This window comes from Marmota marmota, unplaced genomic scaffold (genome assembly GCF_001458135.2).
Source record: "Marmota marmota marmota unplaced genomic scaffold, marMar, whole genome shotgun sequence".
Classification (NCBI taxonomy): Eukaryota; Metazoa; Chordata; class Mammalia; order Rodentia; family Sciuridae; genus Marmota; species Marmota marmota.
In genome coordinates, this window is record NW_025999842.1 from 43,255,618 (window position 1) to 43,275,042 (window position 19,425).

Sequence of the window (19,425 nt, forward strand, 5' to 3'; positions counted from 1 at the left end):
AAAAAAAAAAAAAAAAAAAAAAAAAAAAAAAAGAAAATAATCTTTCTCAACATAAGACTCCTTTATCTGAAAAACATAAGAATACTAACTCCTTTATATAGCCATAAATATTAAATAACACTGGCATTTAACAAAAATTTGGTGTACCTTGTCAATGTTCAAAAAATGTTATTTTTTAAAACTTTGGGGTAAATTTGAATCCAGCTCTTGAATGTTATGATTCACTGAAATGCATCAGTCAATAGCTATATTTTACTATTTCCTAGGGCACCAGACTTTAAAGACACATTTTAAGACACATTTAATCTCTATAACAGCTCTTTTATAGATAAGGGTTTGAGAAATTAGTTAACTTGTCCAAGCCTACATTTTTTTTCTTTTCTTTCTTTTTGTTCTGGGATTGAACGCAAGGCACTTTTCCACTGAGCTACATCACAATTCTTTTTAACTGAGTCAGTGTCCAAGTTGCTGAGGTTGCCCTCAAACTTGTGATCCTCCTGCCTCAGCCTCCTGAGTTATTGGGATTATAGACAAGTGCCACTGTGTCCAGCTAAGCTACATATCTTGTAGGTGGTAGAGTCTGGATTCTAACCAGGCTTGTGTCTCTCCCAATTTCCCTAGTACCCACCCCTCCCATCATGACTGCTTTTCATCTTCCTCTGCTTCTTGTATGTAGCAAAATAGTTTCTAATCATTCTTCTCCTGTATCTAAACTTGTCCTACATAAGTTGTAAGCACCTGAGTATTTCGTTATGCCTTTTATGAACTCATGCCTGTGAATGTATTTCTTGAAATTCTTGCTATACATTTATTTTTTGGCATTACATGCATTTTTAAAACCTGAGAATTTACATATTGAAATAGCTGTTACCAGATACTTTCCTTTGGGCATCATACTGATTTCATAAAATCAAGTGTGTAAGTAGGTTATATTATCTGTGAATTTCATTTCAATATTAAAAAGAGCATATAATACAATATTTATCTCTTTAGATGAGGGTGTTGGTTTTGATAAGGCTGAATATTGCATTTTATAGCAATCCCATAAAGTGGCCACTCAGTTTGTGTTAAATCACTTTTGGTGATTAGGAAGCCATTCACTCTACAGGCTGCTCTTGGCATCTGTTTGTAAGACAGTTCTTCCTTATGCTGAGCCATGATCTCCCTCCCTCCATAGCTAATGTTTCATCCTGAGTGTAACCCTTGAAGATCTATCAAGCCTAAATCTTATACTGAATAACAGTCTTTCTGATATTTAAAAACAGTTATTTAATCAAAATTATTCTCTCTAGGCTAAACATGACCAACTCCCTTGACTAGTATTTTTTAAAATTAATTTTATGCCATTTAACAATCCTAGTTGCTCTTATTACCCTGTTTTCTTCTGTAAGTGTGAGACTCAAAACTAAATCCAGTAATCCTGATATATTCTAATCCTCAAATATGTGGGACAGACTGACTATCTAATCTTTTTATTTTGATTGCATTAGTGCCTTAGTGGGGGTACTAATGGGCATATGGATCTTACTGTCATCTAAAACCACAAATCATATTTGCTGGTGCTGACACTTAACCCTACCTCTCTCATCCCTTACCACTTCACCAATAGAACAAAAGACTCATATGGGGGTAAATTCTGCCTTATAATAACTGACTCCCTTGTATGAATAGCTGAGGTCTTTCTGAATGCAGTTATCCAGGATGTCCTTTATCCCTCCAAAAGGCTGATGAGGAGGCCGCTGTATTTTCATTCTAGTCAGTGCTAAATTTACTGGCAAGGACAGGGCCTAAGAAAAAAATATTACCTTTTGCTATTAACATCTCCTTTTCAGGTTGAAGTTTGAGGTCAGCTTCCAGACCTGAGTCAGTCAGCACATACCTTGTAGCTCAGTTCTTCAGTGATTTTCTTGATCTGATCATGGGAAAAACCCAATCACACATCCAATCCACATTTTTTCCATCTTATCCATAAGCATCAATTTCAAGAGAAATTGATTAAATGCCTTTTACACACAGTTCCACTGTGTTTGCCTCATTTCCCTGATTTCCTGGAATAGTCGCTATATCAAAGAGGGAAATGAGGTCAGTGTATTTGACTAAGCCATCACCCCTTCAACCTCCTCTCCTCCTCCAGCCCTGCGCTCCTGCCATACCAGACCAGTCAGAATTCCCTGAGCACCACAGGTTCCCTTCAGTGGTGTGCACATCCTTATTCTGCTGCATTCAGTGGGACATTCCTGTGCCTCCTTCCTAGCCCAGGACTGACATCACCTAGGAAGGTTTCCCTGACTCTCCTTCCCTTCCAGTTAAGTCAGGTGCTTCTCCTCTGTGCTCTGTGCTTCTATCTACCCACACCAGAGCAATCACTGCTTCTCATTTTACCAGCTGATGATGCAGCTGCCTGTTCTTCCTGAGTTTCATGTCTGAAGAAAGCTGCCTTCCTCTTTGGATCTGCATCAGAGTTCTTGGTTGATGGTGGAAGGTTTCAGTATGGGATCCACCTTGTTCTGCCAAATGTTTTCTTTCTGGGTAACCATTCTGGGTCTCAAGAGTTCATGGGTTGCTATTTAATGATCAGTTCTGGAGCTCACCTGAGGATCAATGTGATGTCCCCCATTGTGTAGTTTGTACAGTCCCTTTTCTAACATTGTGTTGAAATTTAAAATGCATTTTCCAGTTTTTAGGTTTGGGGCATTTCTCACATCTTTGACAATTTCTGCTTTCTACATTGTAGAAATGTCATTTGTATGTCCTCTTCTTAGAGTTTGTAGAATGATCGGTCTAGCCCAGAGATGGGTCTTCATTTAGAATAGCTAGGAGCTTTGATGGATTTTCTTCACTCAGCTAAGAAAGCACTGACAATCCCATTTGCTTAATTCTTTTCAGGTAAAATTTAAGTTCCCTGGGCAGAGAAAAAATGGACCAAGGGTCGAGTTCTCCATTCATTTTGCCATCCAAAGACAATTTATACCACTTTCCCAAGTGGCAGATTGGTAGCCCTTCTCAATCATCACTTTGCTTAAGTCCTAACTTCTTGGCTCTTTCTCACCTTTACTTTGCTTTTTTGTTACTGCTTTGCTTTTGTGATACACATTTTCTTATTTGGGAGCATTGCCTCTTGGTTGTTCCCTTGTGGGTTTGTGGCACACATTTGTTCCTGGTTCTGTCTTCCTCAGTTTCTTGTTAAAGAAAGTATTCAAATTTCTGACCTTGGTTAACACTGAAATTTGAATATTCTTCTTTTGTTTAGGTGAGTATGTGGCTTTGAGAGAGACTGAATAACCATCATGTATGGGTATAAGTGTAAGTATTTTCTAAGGGGAAATATCTGCGTAGAAAGTACATTTTGGTCTGTTCCTTCAGTGGAAAAACTCTGTGTGACCAGGCCAGCATGCATGTTCCTATTATTATTTCACTTGTGTATTAGGAAACATGTTGTTGGAAAAACAGTTGATGGGTATCATAGATTAGTTCTGCCTGGTTATGCCTGAGTGTTCAACAAACTGCAGTGTGTTAGATGTGAATCCAAAAAGCCATGCTATGCTTGCTGTGCTGTGCAGTTCACATAGATATAGTTAGGGAAGTCTCTGTTCTATAATTCTCTTTAAGCAGTGCCATGTTCTCAAATTGGACACACTTTACTAGTAATACAAAAAAAAATACTTTGTCTTTAACAAATTTCTTATGAGGTGAATATTTCTGTGTGCCATTGTTTTTGAATAATGAACTCAATTTGGGTTTAAATGGGCTGTCCTGACTTAAGAGTGCAAAAAGAAAAATTTAGGCTGAAGATCCATCTTGTGTTCTCTCGTAAAATTCTTTGTGATCTGCAATACACCATAAATGCAGGAGACTCTTGTAAGTCAGTGTTTGGATGAGTCTAGAGTGTATTGATGTGTGGAAAAATCAACATTAAGTGAATGAAGGGCTTTTAAGAAGCCTATTATAACCACTTATAATGGAAAATGTAGTTCCCATTAGAGTTTGATTTAAGGAGCTTTGGTTCTTCACTGAAGCATGAAAGCTGCTGTGTGATGCTCTGTGCAAATCATTTTTGTAGCATCTACTGCCTACCTCTTTCTGGTTAATCTGCTCCTGTGTTTAAAATAGAAAGGACTGAATCTGCCTTGTTTAAGGAATTAATTCACAGAAACTTAAAAGAAACCATAGATTATCATATTTTTATTTATCTAATAGAATATTGAAAAATAAAATAAAAGCTTTACTTGGTCTAAGCAGACACAGCAGCACCAGTTGTTGATCCTAGGATCATGTAATCTGTTTCTCTTCTGCTTAGTTTTGTCAGTGTTTTTCTACTGGAATCAAATATTAGTTTCTGGCTCAGCTTGCAATATAAAAATGTACCAATTAGATTGTTATGACTTCATTTTTATTCATGAGGAAAAACTCAATAAACAGATCATTATGTGTTTTTGGCATGTAGGAGAGGCATTTCAAAATAAGCCACCTGGCCCCAGGCATGGTTGGGAGCCCTGGATTCTATTCCTTCAGGAATCTGAAAGAAGCTGGCATGAGTCTATATTCCCCATCCTCAAGTAATTATTAATTTGAGAGGAATCCTTCCATTTTTTTTAGATTTTTATGAACCTTTATTTTATTCATTTATTTATATGTGGTACTTAGAATTGAACCTAGTGCCTCACAAATGCCAGGCAAGCACTCTGCCACTGAGTCACAACCCCAGCCCAAATCCTTCCATTTTTATTGATCTGCCATATAGTTGACCTTATCTCCCATTCTGAATTAATTTAGCTCATATACGGATTTTCTATCTACTTTGGTGCCTGGTTTTTAGGGAAGTACAAGGAAACAGTGAGACTTGGTGGTGATGTTTTGACTTGAAGGGAGCTATGGTTTGGAGCTGAGGAGGCTAGGTGAAGTGACCTTGTCATACAGTGTGTGACACAGTGTAAGACACAGTGTGTGTGCCTCATGGGAATTGACAAGTAACATGTGAAGTAAGTTCCTGATGAAGAGAGAGAAGAGCACATCAGTGGAATTAGGCCTTCTGATAGATCTGGTTAGGAAAAGGAGGAGAACATGACTACCTCAAGTTTGGGGAAAGAGTAAGATAAAGGTTAAGAATTGAGGAAGAGCCCAGTGGGTTCACCCCACAGTGAGAGACTCTTGTCCTTAGTCAGACACTCAGCCAACATCTTTCCTTTTTCTTCTTTCTTTCATCATCCAAATTCTTGGATGAGTTTTAATTACCTCAACTAATTGTAGCATGGCTACCACATCCACTGCCCCACAGATTGGAGGTCTTCAAGGACCCCCTCCCACAAAGGCCAGCTCCATTTGTTTTAACCTGCAGAGTCTGTGTTGAGGCACTAGATGTTGTAGATTCCACACCACTTTTTCTAGTTCATCTACAGTTCCTTTCTGGCCCCAAAGGTTACTAAAAAACACTGAAATGTACACGAATTTAGATTAAAATCCCTGTTCCACTGAAGCTAGTATTGTTGAATTAGGGAAATTAAGTCATCTCTCAGCTTTAGCTTAATGGAAATAAAGATATCTGAATCATCATGTGGTTAGAAGAATTAATAGAAATACCATGGAGAGTATATTGAAATAAATGACATGGTAAACAGGCATCAGGGGCCATTCCCTTTCCCTACCTGGTGACCACTCTCTCTTTCTTGCCTTTTGACTCCAGTTCTGTTGATTCCATTCCCTCCTGCTGGAACTCCTTCTCTCTCTTCTTTACCTATTGAAATATCCTAACCACCTTGAAAGGTTGATTTTGTCACCTTAATCAAAGTTGAGCTTTGCATGTTCTAGATTCCCAGTTTTATTCATTGGCAAGCTCCAACTTACTACCCTACATTTTAGTTATTTGTCCATGTCTTTTTTTTTTCCACTGGGTGATAAGCTCCTTGACAGCAGAGCCATGTCAGGGACATAGCGATGGACAGTAAGAGCTGGGACTGTCTCCCATGGTTCCATAGGATCTTGTGCATAACTGTCAAGCTCCCAGGATGATCTCATCTTTGTTTTTTTTTTTCCTTTTTTCCTAACTACAACCATATGCTGGTAAATTTTATTTTTTTTTCTCTTGCTCTCACTGCCCTCCTGTGCTTTTGATGTCATCAAATGTCTGGTGAATCACCTTGGGATGGCCATCCATAGGCACCTCAAAGGCAACATGCCAAAAATCGATTTCTCACCTTCTTCTGACCCTGATGCCACACACAGTCTGCCCTCTTCTTGTGTATTGTATTTTATCTCTCCTCTCATAGTCCACCTGGTCCCTGAAGCAGAGAGGTAGAGGGCCTTCTGGAAGTCTTTCCTTTCCTATCTTGTCTGTATGGAATGGGTCACCAAATTCCAACTCATTTGTCCCCTAAGAATTTCATGAATCCATTTCCCCTCTTTCTGGATTAGCTACTGCTGTCTATGTTTGGGTCTTGCTCTCTTCACTAGTTTTACTGTGATTTCTTTCTAATCCATCTACTTCACCTTCTTAATCCTTCAAGTCCATCCTCTAGCTCTGTATATCATTATGCCACATTCCCTCATGAAAACCCCATTGTATGTCATGAACTGGCTCTGATCAGTTTGGTAATGGCTACTAGAAGTGCTTCTGTGGGGTTCAGCATGATCTCTCAGTAAGAGCCAGTGGGTGCAGTGAAGAAGCAGGTAGCACATGATATAGAGTTAGGGTTAAAGTCCTCTCTGACCTTGATCCTTCCGTGCCTTTACCTTCAGCTCCCACTGTAACTCCACTTCACAGTGGACCCTGGAGGTAGCAGGGAACTATTGTGTTCTTATTCAAGACAGAGCTGCTTCCTCTGATCCTTACCTGGGAAGCCACACTTACAACCCTAGTGTGTGTGTGACCAGGGCACAGAGTGGACCCTACATGAAGCTCAAGTATTCTTGTTTTAAATATTTGTGTTTTTAATTGTCAAAATGTGTATATTTATAATGTACCACATGATATTTTGAAATATGTACCTTGTGGCTAAAATGGAGCTAATTAAGTGTTTGTCCTATAGCTCTTGCCAACTTCGCAACCTCATTGTCTTGAAATCCTGTCTCCCTCATCAGACTGTGATTTCTTGTAGAGGACATATCTTGTCTCATTTGCCCTTGAACACTGGGACTTACCATAGTACTTTTCATGTGATATGTATTGTGGATTAAATGGTGTATTATATTGAAATGAATAAACAAATTTGAAGTTTTAAGTATAACTTTGCTTTTTTAAATTTAAATTTGATTAGTGAACATATTTTTGCTTCAAGGCAAAAGGAGAGATTTTAGGAGTGTTAATGCTCTGCAGGAAATTTCATTTGGGGAAGCTGGTAGTAAGTAGACATTGGAAATTTTTGAGCAGGGGAATAGCATGATGAAAGTGGTATTTAAGGAAGATTGATCTGGAGACAACCTTTCATTATAGGTTTAAACCACTGCTGGCAAGCAGAGGTGAGGGTGTAAGGCAGTGGGGAGAGGCAGGCATATAAAGCTATTCTGAAGAATAGCTTCTTAAGTCTTTGAACTTTCATTTCCACATTTGTTCAAATGGGATGTACTTGCTGGCATGTTACTGAAACTAAAATAGAACGCTGAAGTTATTTTATTTTTAAAGAAAAAAATTCTTGTAAACACCTAAGTGAGCCATTTTGCATAATTGTCTATGAGACATATTCGTTATTAATTACTTTAAATAGTGATTATGAATTCAATATTAAAAAAAATTGCATCTGCACCACTAGACTATAATCTTTTATATTAGTGAAGGTTTTCATTTTAGACATTTTGAAATAAATTCTTAACTACGAGAAAAATAGTTTGGTTTTCCATAAGCATTTTGCTATGTGGCTTAACATCTCTGTTCTAATTATAGGTGTGTGTGTGTGTGTGTGTGTGTGTGTGCTTTTTCCCCCAAGGGGCATTTTCATTTTACATTTGGCTCATGTGACTCTGTTCCTGGTTAAAGTTTATCCTTCATTTGTTTTGGCCATGTAGCTCTCCTGTGCTTTATTCTTCACATTGGCCATTATAAACTTTTAAATTTATAGTTGCTTTGTTATTTTTTTATTACAGGGCTATGACTTATTGATTAAAGCAAAGGATTTTCCAAATATTTTGCACTTTCATTGTGTATTATGGATACCAAGGAAGAGAAGAAGGAACGGAAACAAAGCTACTTTGCTCGGTAAGCATTCTTTTGCAAAATTGTATCAGTGCTTTAAAAACAAAATATTCATGTTCTGAGACTGATTATAAACACAGCAAGTAACCAGTGGAAATTAAAATACTTACTTTGTCCTTTTTAAATTAATAGTAGAGGAATAACATTTGGTTCTTCTTTTTCTGTCTTTGGTAATTCTTTCAGGCTAATGGTGCTCAGGGACTGCAGCTGACCTGCAGATTGCTCTGAACCCCGTGTTTAGAAACACACCTTGAATTTCAGTCCATCATATGCTCAGTTCTTGCTATTCTGTAGCTTAATTGGTTGTGCTATAACTAAAAATTATGTCATATTGAAAGCTTACCACCTTGTGGGGAGGTCAGGACTAAAAAAGTATTTTTGTAGGTAAGTTGAATGGCTGAAATGATATCATTAGTGACAGGGTAATTTTTAAGGATTGAGCTTGACCAGCATACAAACATTTCTTGTTATCCAAATAATAGTTATCTAGTGTATGACAGGCTATGATTTATAGATTTAAACATCTGTATGCAGCCACTCAATAATCAGAATAAAATGAACAAAATATTAAAACATTTAGAAATAATTTTAGTAGTCAGAATGCAAAAGTTTTTTGTTGATATATTCATCTAGAAATTAAGCTGGATTTTAGATTGTTAATAGGAAAATGAGGAAAACAATTTAAAGATTCGCTATGTATAAGTGTTTTATTTATTATTTTATTTATACTCGAAATAAACCTATGACATAGATTACTTTATCTTCATTTTATCAGTGAGTTAACTAAGATTCAGAAAGTAGGCATTCTTCTATACATTTCATATAGCCTAAGAATCAGTATTCAAACAGAGGGCTGTCTCCAATGGGTGTGCCCCAATGAAAAATAAGAAATCATAAATAAGAAGTGTAGGAATCCAAAAGTCAAACTACTTATTATAGCAAAATGTTTTTCATTATCTGGACTACAGAAAGTAACAAGATTGGAGAAAGAAGAAGTCAGGCATGTGATAGATGAGACATTAGGAGAATGGGATATTTAGAATAAAAAGAACTATATAACTTTTTATGTTGAGATAATTTAAGTTCACATGTAATTGTAAGAACTATTAGAGAGATATCCTATATCCTTCATTCAGTTTCCCCAGTGAAAAGATCTTGCAATATAATGTGATAATGTGATATAATATCACAACTAGAAATTTGATATTAATACGGTCTACCAACTCTATTCAGATTTCACCAGGTTTACAGGCACTCATTGTGTGTCTTTGTACATATTTAGTTCTATGCAGTTTGTGGGGGGAGGGAATGGTTATAGGGATTGAACTCATGGGTACTCGACCACTGAGCCACATCCCTAACCCTAATTTGTATTTTATTTAGAGACAGGATCTCAGTGAGTTGCTTAGTGCTTCACTTTTCTAAGGCTGGCTTTGAACTAACTTTCTATCCTCTTGCTTCAGCCTCCAGAGCTGCTGGGATTACAGGCATGCGCCACCATGCCCAGTTATGCAGTTTTATCACAGGTGTAGACTTGTGTTTTACCATAACATCAAGACACAGAGCAGTTCCAAAAACAGTATCCCATGTACTACCCTTTTGTAGCCATATTCACCTCCCTCCCTCTACCTGACACCCCCTACGACTGCCAGTTTGTTCTCAATCTCTGTAACTTGATAAATCAGGTTACATATTCCATATTGCACGAATGGACTCATATCATAAATAACCTTTGGTATTAGGCCTTCTCAATCTGTAGTTTCCTTGAGATCCATCCAAGCTGCTGGATGTATCAAGAGTTTGTTCCTTTGTATTGCTAAGTAGTGTTCCATGGTAAGGATGTATTACAGCTTTTTCATCATTCTTCCATTGAAGAACACTGGGTCATTTCCAGCTTTGTAACAAACAAAGCTGCTTAGGATGAGTGTGTAAGTTTTTGTGTGAATATAACATTTTCATTTCCCAGGAATAAATGCCCAAAGGTATAATTGCTGGATCAAATGATAAGTATATGTTTGATTTTGTAAGAAACTGCCATACTCTTTTCCAGAATGGTTGGACCATTTGACATTCCCTTCAGCAATGTATGAGTTATCTAGTTTCTCTGTTACCAGTATTTGGTAGTAAGACTATTTTAATTTTAGTCATTCTGATGATGTAGTAATATCTTATTATGGTTTTAGTTGTATTTCTGTAATGGCTAATAAAGTTAAATATATATTATCAAGTGTTTATTAGCCATCTGTATATCTTCTTCAGTAGAAATTTCTTTTCAAGTCCTTTGTAGTTGAAGTTTTTACTGCTAAATTTGAGAGTTCTTTATAATATTCTAGATATTAGCCCTTTGTCAGCTATGTGGTCTGCAAATATTTCTCCTGGTCTGAAGTTTGTTTTTTCATCTTATTAATTGAGTCTTTTGCAGAACAAAAAGTTTTAATTTAATATGGTTCAATTTATTAATTCCCCCATTTATGATTGTTTTTGGTGTCATATATATTTCTTTGCCTAGCTCCAGGTTCTAAAGATTTTTCCCTAAAAGTTTTTTTTTAATTTTTAAAAAATATTTATTTTTTAGTTGTACTTGGACACAATACCTTTATTTTATTTATTGATTTTTATCTGGTGCTGAGGATTGAACCCAAGACCTGGCACATGCTAGGTGAGCGCTCTGCCGCTGAGCCACAACCCCAGCCCCCTAAAAGTTTTATAATATTTTGTTTCATATCTAAGTCTATAATCCATCTTGAGATAATTTTTGGGTGAATTTAGGTCAAAGTTATTTTATTCTTATTCTTCTCTCTCTCTCTCTTTTTTCTTATAGATGCCCTTCATAGTGATTTTTAAAAACTGTTGTGCTTTCTCAGTTTGAATTGAAAATAATTTTAAAGCTTCCCATAGTAAGGGTTATTGGTGGTTTACTAATAACCTGCTCTATGTTAAGTTTTTCTTGTCCCTAAAATGTACAATAAGGGAAGAACCTAAATTGAGAATACAAACCAAAACTCTTCTGGAAAAACAGCAGAGTTGTTTTTTTTTTCAGCTCAGGAAAGTCAAATTTATTTGTCGGACTTACTGTGACCTCTTTTGACAAGTATTCTAACAATAAAAAAAAAATTAAAAATGCTTAAGTGTGACCTTGGGAGTATAGGAACATATCAACAAGGACAAAAATTAGTGCTGAGAGTCAACACAATTTGTCCCAATGAAATAAAAGAGTGAGAGCTAAGGAGAGAGAAAAGGAGAGAGACCAACAAACCCTGGGCTCAATCCCTTAACAAAGAGGAGAACCAGAGATGGATGGTTTAGCTGTGGAATGGAAGCCAGAAATGGTCAAACTAGTAAAAGCAAAAACAAAGAAAGAAAAACATCATCAAAGAAGAAGCAAAGTTATAAATCTTTTCCAATGCCTTCTGATGAAACTGGAATTATCATAGAATCAATAGGGGAATTATCAATGGAATTTACTTGAGAGCCAGTTTCTTACAACATAGGGCATATTTTTCTAGAGCAGTGTACCTGAGGGCAGTCCAAGCAAGTTCCCTGGAGTGAAATGTAAAGTCAGGCCAAGGGTAATTGATGCAATCAGTTTTCTCTAAACTAAATTGCACCACCTTACACAAATCTCTCCTGGTGTTCAGAGGAAATCCAAATGAAGATTTGTCCTCATGCTCTGCATGTTACCACAATTATGTATCTGGAATCCTAAAATTGCTTTTAAACTCTTTTCTTTCTTCCCCCTTCCCTATTTTCCTCCTGTTTTAGTCAGTTTTTCATCATTGTGATAAATACCTGAGAAAACTAACTTAGAGGAGGAAAAGTGTCTTTTAACTTGTGATTTTAATGGTCTCAGTCCATGTTCAAAGGGCTGCATTGCTCTGGGGCCAAGGTGAGGCAGACCATCCTGGAAGAAGGGGATAGCAGAGGAAAGATGCTCATGGTAACTGAGAAGCAGAAAGACAGACACAGGAAGGGGCCAGGGACAGATAACAGTCCCCAAAGCTATACCCCCAGTGACCTAGTCCTCCAGCCATATCCTACCTGCTTATAGTTTTCACCACCTTCCAGTACTCTATTCGGATCGTTAGTCCATCAAACAGATTAACCTACAGATGAGGTTAGAGCCTTCATGCTCCTATCACCCACCAAACCCCACATTGCTGCTTTGGGGACCAAGTCTTCAGTATCATCTTTGCGGGGACTTCCAGATCCAAACTATAATAACTCCGGAGTGGCTAAATAGTCAACATTTTCTTTGTGTACTATCTTTTATGTGATTTCATCAACATTGTATGATTGTTATTTGATAAATAATTTCTTACCATACCGCCTTCATTGATGTTCCCCCCAATTCAATTTAATATTGAAGTGAGGTGAAGTTTTAAAAGACCTTATTTTGATAATTTCAGATTGGAATTAGTGATTCAAGAGTCTCCTAACCCTCCTTTCTTACAGCACATTTTTAAATATGCCTGTGTAATTCTATATAGAAAGGCAAATTAATATTGTCAGTAGGTAGGTTTATTCTGGGTGAGTTCTGCTGAGTGTTCAGAAGTCCCTGACCTTGGCCCATCTAATTTTTATCAGTTTCAGTGTAGTTTTTTAGTAGTTGTTCATTCCAGATGAAAAAATTCAAGTGATCTTTTTTCTATACTTTTTGCAAAGAATTTGTATGAGCAGTATATTATATATGTGTATTTTAATCCTTTGATCCCTGAAAAATCTTGAAAACCAAGTGAAAAACTAAATTATTAAAGCAAATTATACTTCAGAGGGCTAATAATTACACTGTCCTCTGGGGTGATCCCCATTTCTTATGTCTCCTGCTTCCTCTTCTCTCACCTGTGGTTAGAATGTAAGTATCTTCGAAAGTGCCAAACAGGGCTCCCTCATTCCACATTCATTTCTCATTATTTAACTTCTGTGATTTTCGTGTAGGTTCCTCTATGTTGAGGGATTGAGCCCAGGGCCTCACACATGCTAGGCACACACACGCAACTACCAAGCTACAACCCCAACCCTCTCTGTGTGTTTGAAATTTTTTGAAAATATATTTTTCAGGATCAGGGGTTAATTGAGGACATCAAAAATACATTTGTAGATAACCCAAAGCAGCATTTTGTGGGAGGTTTTACTTTTCACTTTTGATAAGCTCTGGGAGAGCCTGTGTGTAGAGGTGGTGTGATAGACTCCTCAGCAAATCTTGTGCTGTTTATGTAGGTCCCAGACTTGCTGGCTCCCCACCCATCTTGTCCCAGGGTTATCAGGAAAAGCAGAACTGCCTCTCCTGCCTAGTCTCTTCTCTGACCTACCCTCTTCAGAGCCTGCGTGGTATGATCCCCCACTACCTTTGTCATCAGCCTCAGTGATTAAGGATGTGGAGTGTGGAACTCATCTGAGTTCCCATCCCCATTCCTCTGATTCCTCCCACTCCCATAACTAGCCTCTGCCATGGCAATTCTGCAACCTGGACTCCCACCTACTAGCAGAACACTTAATATTTGGAAATCACTCCAGTGTATCCCCTTGTGCAAGTCTTTTAAACTTCCTTTACTCTACATTCCCTCAATTGTCAAATATGACTAATAATAATCCACCCCTAAGGTGGCTTTGAGGAAGGAAGCATCCCAACCAGAACAGGGAAGACTCCCAAATGAGGCACAATAAGGAGGACCAGAGATGGACAGCTGGTTTTTTATCCTTTCTTCCAGGAGGAGCATCTGGAGACTGATACTTGAGCTCACTTTTTATTAAGCATGCATAGGAAACAATGTAGCTTTCTCATTCAAACCAAATGAAACCAAGATGGTGGTCAGTGTAGATATGATTACCTAGCAAAGCAACTATTCAGTCATTCCTTTAACAACAGTTCATCCTTGACCATACTTCTATGTCTACCTGTACTTTTATCTTCACCTAATCTACATCTTAACACCACACTCACTTCCTATGAGCTGCTCCTGTTATTAAGATTAGGGAGGAAGGAGCAATTACAAGGATCCAAATTGGAATCATACCATTTCCCAAAGATACTTTGTTAAGGCAGACTTAGATTCTGGGATACTGTGAAGGGGAAATATATTGTCCAAAAGGGTTTGAGAAATCTAAGGTACCCTTTTATTTAACTGTTGGACTGAAAGCCCATGAGGCAAAAATGTCAACAATGTGCTTACTTCATGCCAGGGCATTTTATACATATTAATTGAGCCTCATCATGGTGTTGCTTGATACACTATCATGTCTCAGGCATGCCAGAGATAGGGATCAGGTAGGCCCTCAGAGTAGTCCTGCAGAGACTGAGGTGTCCAGAGCTCTGGGATGGTTGCCTGTAGCTGTGATCAGCATCTTATTCCAGGATTCAAAATCAACATTATGTATTCATGTCTTATTGTGTTAAAGACTTACAAAAACTGATCTAAATTATCTTCATACAAAACATTTGATAAGTGAAAATTTCCATCCCCGAATATAATTTGACCACTGTGGAAGTTGAGACTCAAAAGGATTGATAACTTTACTTAGATGACACAGCTGGTAGGCAGCAAAGCAGGATTAGAGCCAGCTCTGTCCTTCCCCATCCAGAGTTGTTGGTCCACAATACTGCCAAAGGCCCTGTGGCATATTGTGGCAGAACAAGTCCTGTAGAACACAGGTTGCCTGACCTGCTGCTGCTCATGGTATGGGTCACCTAGATTGCCATGGGGAGTCCTGACAGCTCAACAACTCATTTACATCACTGTGAAATTATTTGGAGAAATGCATCCTGGGTTCCAAAGCTCTAACAAATAGGTGACCTTTTCAAAAGCAACTTGTTTCTAATTGAAGTTATCCCACGCTACATGTCAACTTTATCTGTCCACAATATTGTTACCAACGTAATATTAACCAACCAAGACAGTCAGAAACATTCAGTCTGGATATTGCACCTGTGTAAGTCCGGGTTTGCATTTCAGTCATGTACTTTTCTAAGATTGGGTCTTATTCTAAGGGAGTAGTTGCCCATGATAGAAACAAATGGAGATAGTAGATGGGAACACTCCATCTGCCTTCTTGGTGGAATATGGAACCCAAGATCCAGGAAAATGCATTTCTGGACGGGTCTTTCTGGCTGTGCAGCTGCACTGGGTGAGACATCTGGGTGTGCTCTCTTCTCGGCCCCACAGAGGCAGTCTTTGAACCTTAGAGAAGAGCCATCTCTTTGTGGTGTGCCTGTGCCAAGAATGAATACAACACATGGTGGAACCATGTGAACTCTTGCCCTTTCTTTAGTTAACAATCTGTAGATTGTTTTTTTTTTTTCTGTTGGCCAAGGGCTGTTCAGGATCTGCCACCCTTAGTTGGTCTGAAATTTGAGGAGAAACTAATTACCAGTTGTTCAATTCAGATATTTAGCCATATCACAGGTTTTAATTGTGTCAATATATGAAAAGCAAACAGAACAATTTTAAGTACTTGGTTGATGTTAACTCTGTACCTTCTTAATATTTGCTCATTTTTTTCTAATAGTTTCACCATGCTTACTGATTCCAATTAGAGGGGATCATGATAGCATTTGTTGGTATTTCACAAAGTGTTTTCACAAACTAATTCTCACTTCATCCTCACAGTGATTTTATGAGTAGGTATAAATGTGGGTGATGAATCTGTTTTTTAGCAGGTTAAATAACTTGTCCTAAATCATTTAGCATTTAAATAGAGTTTGAGTCCTGTACCCTTTTCTGCTATGTCTATATCTCTGATTGGTTTATTTTTTGGGGGGGCAGGGATTGAACCCAGGGTGCTTAACCACTAAGCCACATCCCCTGCCCTTTAAATTTGTTTATCTTTTATTTTGAGACAGGGTCTTGCTGAGTTGCAAGGGCCTCGCTAGCTTGCTGAAGCTGGCTTTGAATTTGTGATTCTTCCACCTCAGCCTCCCAATCTGCTGGGATTACAGGGCACCATGCCCCACCTGATAGTTTTTTCTTTACTCCGTGTTGCCTGAGTTTACCTTGCATGTAGTATTAATTTTCACTTTGTCCAAAAGGTGGATTAGAACATACTATTAGCATCATAATATACAAAATAGGAAAAATAGTTGTCTTTATGGGAAACTATTTTTTCATCTCAGTTTCAAAGAACCAGTCTAGATACCTGTTGTGCAGTGTGCCTGTAGTGATCCACAGCCCTGATCTAGAATACTCTCTAGCATGGTCTCACAGCTCCTTTTTGTTTTTGTTTTGCGATCATATTCAATCTCCTCCCAGTGGCCACCTGGCAGGTGGGGGACTGACTCTGTAATGGTTCAGTGCTTTTTCTGTGTGCCTGTTAAATCGTGGTTGGGGTATAACAACTGTCAAATATTTGGTGACCAAATGAAAGAGAATATTTACAACACTGTCGTCAATGTAGAATATAAAGATATTGTGAGTCTTACACTACAGAATTTTCAGTCCTCAGTAATTTATTAATCTTATAATAATTAAGGGTTTTTCAAATCATTTTCTGTGAAAAAGCAGCTAGTGCCTTGACATTATTGCTAATTTACAATTAAACTCTTGCATAAGCTTCAATGTTGTGTTAGACTTATGTTTCTTATTTTCTTGATTGAATTCAGATCAGAAGGCTCTTAAGGGAACATTTACATATGCTTATCATTCACTACTGGGAAAAACATTCATGGTCAATTTTGATCTGCTAATGTTTCCAGGAAATCATTAACTTTTTTCTAGAGATTAAAAGAAGGGCTTGTAAACACTTAGCCATTAATAGTTAGACTTTTTGCTTCCTTTTTAAGGAATAGGCTGAGTTACTTGATTTAATTCTATGTGGACTACTGCTTTTTAAGTTGTAAGTTACAACCCACTGGGTGATCATGAAATCAATATAGCAGATTGAACCAGCATTTTTAATTGATGATAATAATTGTATGTATTTGTGGGCTACTTTATGATAGTTCAATACATGTATATAATGTGCAATGATCAGATCAGGGTAATTGGCATATGCCATCACATCAAACATTTATTATTCATGCAAAATCTTCTCTACTAGCTATTTTGAAATATGCAATTTATTGTTGTGAACCATAGCTCTTCTACTGCGCTATGGAACACTAGAAGTTACTCCTCCTGTCTAGTTGTAGCCCTGTACCTGTTAACCATCCTTTCTGTATCCCACTTTTCCCAGCCTCTGGTACCCTCTATTGTACTTTCTTCTTCAACAGGATCAACTTTTTAAACTTGTACATAAAGTGAGAATATGTGGAATTTGTTTCTCTGTACTCAACTTTTTTTCACTTAACATAATAATTGTGCAGACTCATCCACTTCACTACAAATGACAAGATTTCATTATATTCATTTTTTTAGTTGTCAATGGACCTTTATTTATTTATTTATCTATCTATCTATTTATTTATTTATTTATATGCAGTGCTGAGAATAGAACTCAGTGTCTCACAGATGCTAAGCAAGCGCTCTATCACTGAGCCACAACCTGAGCCCCCATTATTTTCATTTTTATGTCCATCAGTAGACACCTTGGCTGATTCTTTGCCTTAGCTATTGTGAATAGTGCTGCATTAAGCTTGAGAGTGGAGGGATCTCTAATATTTTTTTATGGATATATGTAAGTAGTGGGATAGCTGGATCATGTGAGGGTTCTCCACCTAGATTTTTGAGATCCCTCCATATTGTTTTCCACAGTGGCTATATTAATTCATATTTCCACCAATGGCATATGAGACTTCCCCTTTCTCTACATCCTCACTGGGACTTGATATTTTTTGTCTTTTTGATAATAGTAATTCAGACTGGGGTGAAATGATGTTTCATTGTGTTTTTTAATAGGCATTTCTCAGATGACTAATGATGTTGGACATGTTTTCATATACTTGTTGACCATTTGTACATCATCTTTTGAGAAATGTTTACTTATCATTTTCATGTTTTTAATCATATTAATGAAATGGGACATATTTGTCTGATTTAGTGAGACAGAAGTAGAAAATATCAGTGTGTTCTATGCAGTCAGAATAAATAATGATTCTTGAAAATTTCATTGTAAATATTGATAAGTGTGCACACATTGGATTATATTTTTAAATGCTTTTTTTAAATGAGTACCATGATCAAAAACTGACTCACCATTTTACAAGACTCTTTGGTAGTTACTGTACTGGGAGTGAGGTTATTATTCATGATTGAAAACTGAATTTTCTTGAAAAATATTCATCTAATACCCAGCAACCAATTATTCAAAAGGTGGGCATACAAAAGAGTACTTGTTCTATAAATATGCTTTCCCACTGCACAGTAGCATGGTTTCCTATTAAACTAATTTAAAAGGATTAATGACTAGTATGTTTCTGTTTAACCTGAAATCCCAGACTGGATGTCCCAAATGCTGGAACAAGACCAAATAAAGTGACCTATCAAAACCCTGACATGGAACCATGTTGCCATGAACCCAGGGCAAAGTTTGCTTTTGGGCCTTCTGTAGGTTTCTTCTCTGTCGAACTACTTACGAGCTGCAGGGCTTGGCTATAGTTTTTCTTTTTTTTTTTTCCTTTTTGTCTCTCTCTAAAATGGGCATAATAGTACTTACTTATAAGATAGCTTAGAGGATTGAATGAACTAAAATTTATAGTCTTCAGAAAAATGCTTTTAAAAATAAGTACTAATGAGCATGGCAGTATACACCTGTATTTCCAGCTGCTCACAGAGACAGAAGGATTACAAGTTCAAGGCTGGCCTGGGCAACATAGTGAGACCTTATTTCTTATAAAAAGAGTAAATAAATAAGGGGTTCACAATGTTTTTTAGTGATAAAGAGTATGCTCCAGGCCCTGGGTTTGATCCCCAGCACCACAAAACAAATTAAAAAAAAAACAAAAAACACAACCTAATGGATTTTAAAATAAAATTATGTTTTCTAAGTGAGGAATATATAAATAAATATATAGATACACATTATGTGTGAATTTCAGGGAGTTTATATATCCCCTGAAACTTTTCCAGAGTCATGGTCTAGTTTATGCCCCTTAGTGAAAGACAAAAGAACAAAAAGTTATAGATTCCAAGTAAAGAAAAATGATTTAAGCTGCTTACCCCCAACATACTTCTTTTTAACTGCTTCTGAAAGTTGAGTAGGAATTCAGCTGAACCGCCCTTGAATTTGGAGTTAAATGTGGCACTGTAGGTTTGAGATAACTTTTGTCAGAGTGCTGTGGACAGAGTGTTTGTGCCATCCACACCCCCCCCCCC

The 19,425-nt window shown here is 37.3% G+C and overlaps 1 protein-coding gene across 2 annotated transcripts in view; it reads left to right on the plus strand.

Moving 5' to 3' along the window:
- The window catches only part of Ncoa7 (nuclear receptor coactivator 7), a 148,133-nt gene that overhangs the window by 21,127 nt on the left and 107,581 nt on the right, over nucleotides 1-19,425 (plus strand). For both annotated transcript variants that reach the window (XM_015500958.2, XM_015500965.2), the window contains exon 2: nucleotides 8,074-8,185. In XM_015500958.2, the coding sequence (XP_015356444.2) occupies nucleotides 8,136-8,185 (50 nt within the window). In that variant the 5' untranslated portion in view covers nucleotides 8,074-8,135. The remainder of the gene's footprint in view (nucleotides 1-8,073; nucleotides 8,186-19,425) is intronic.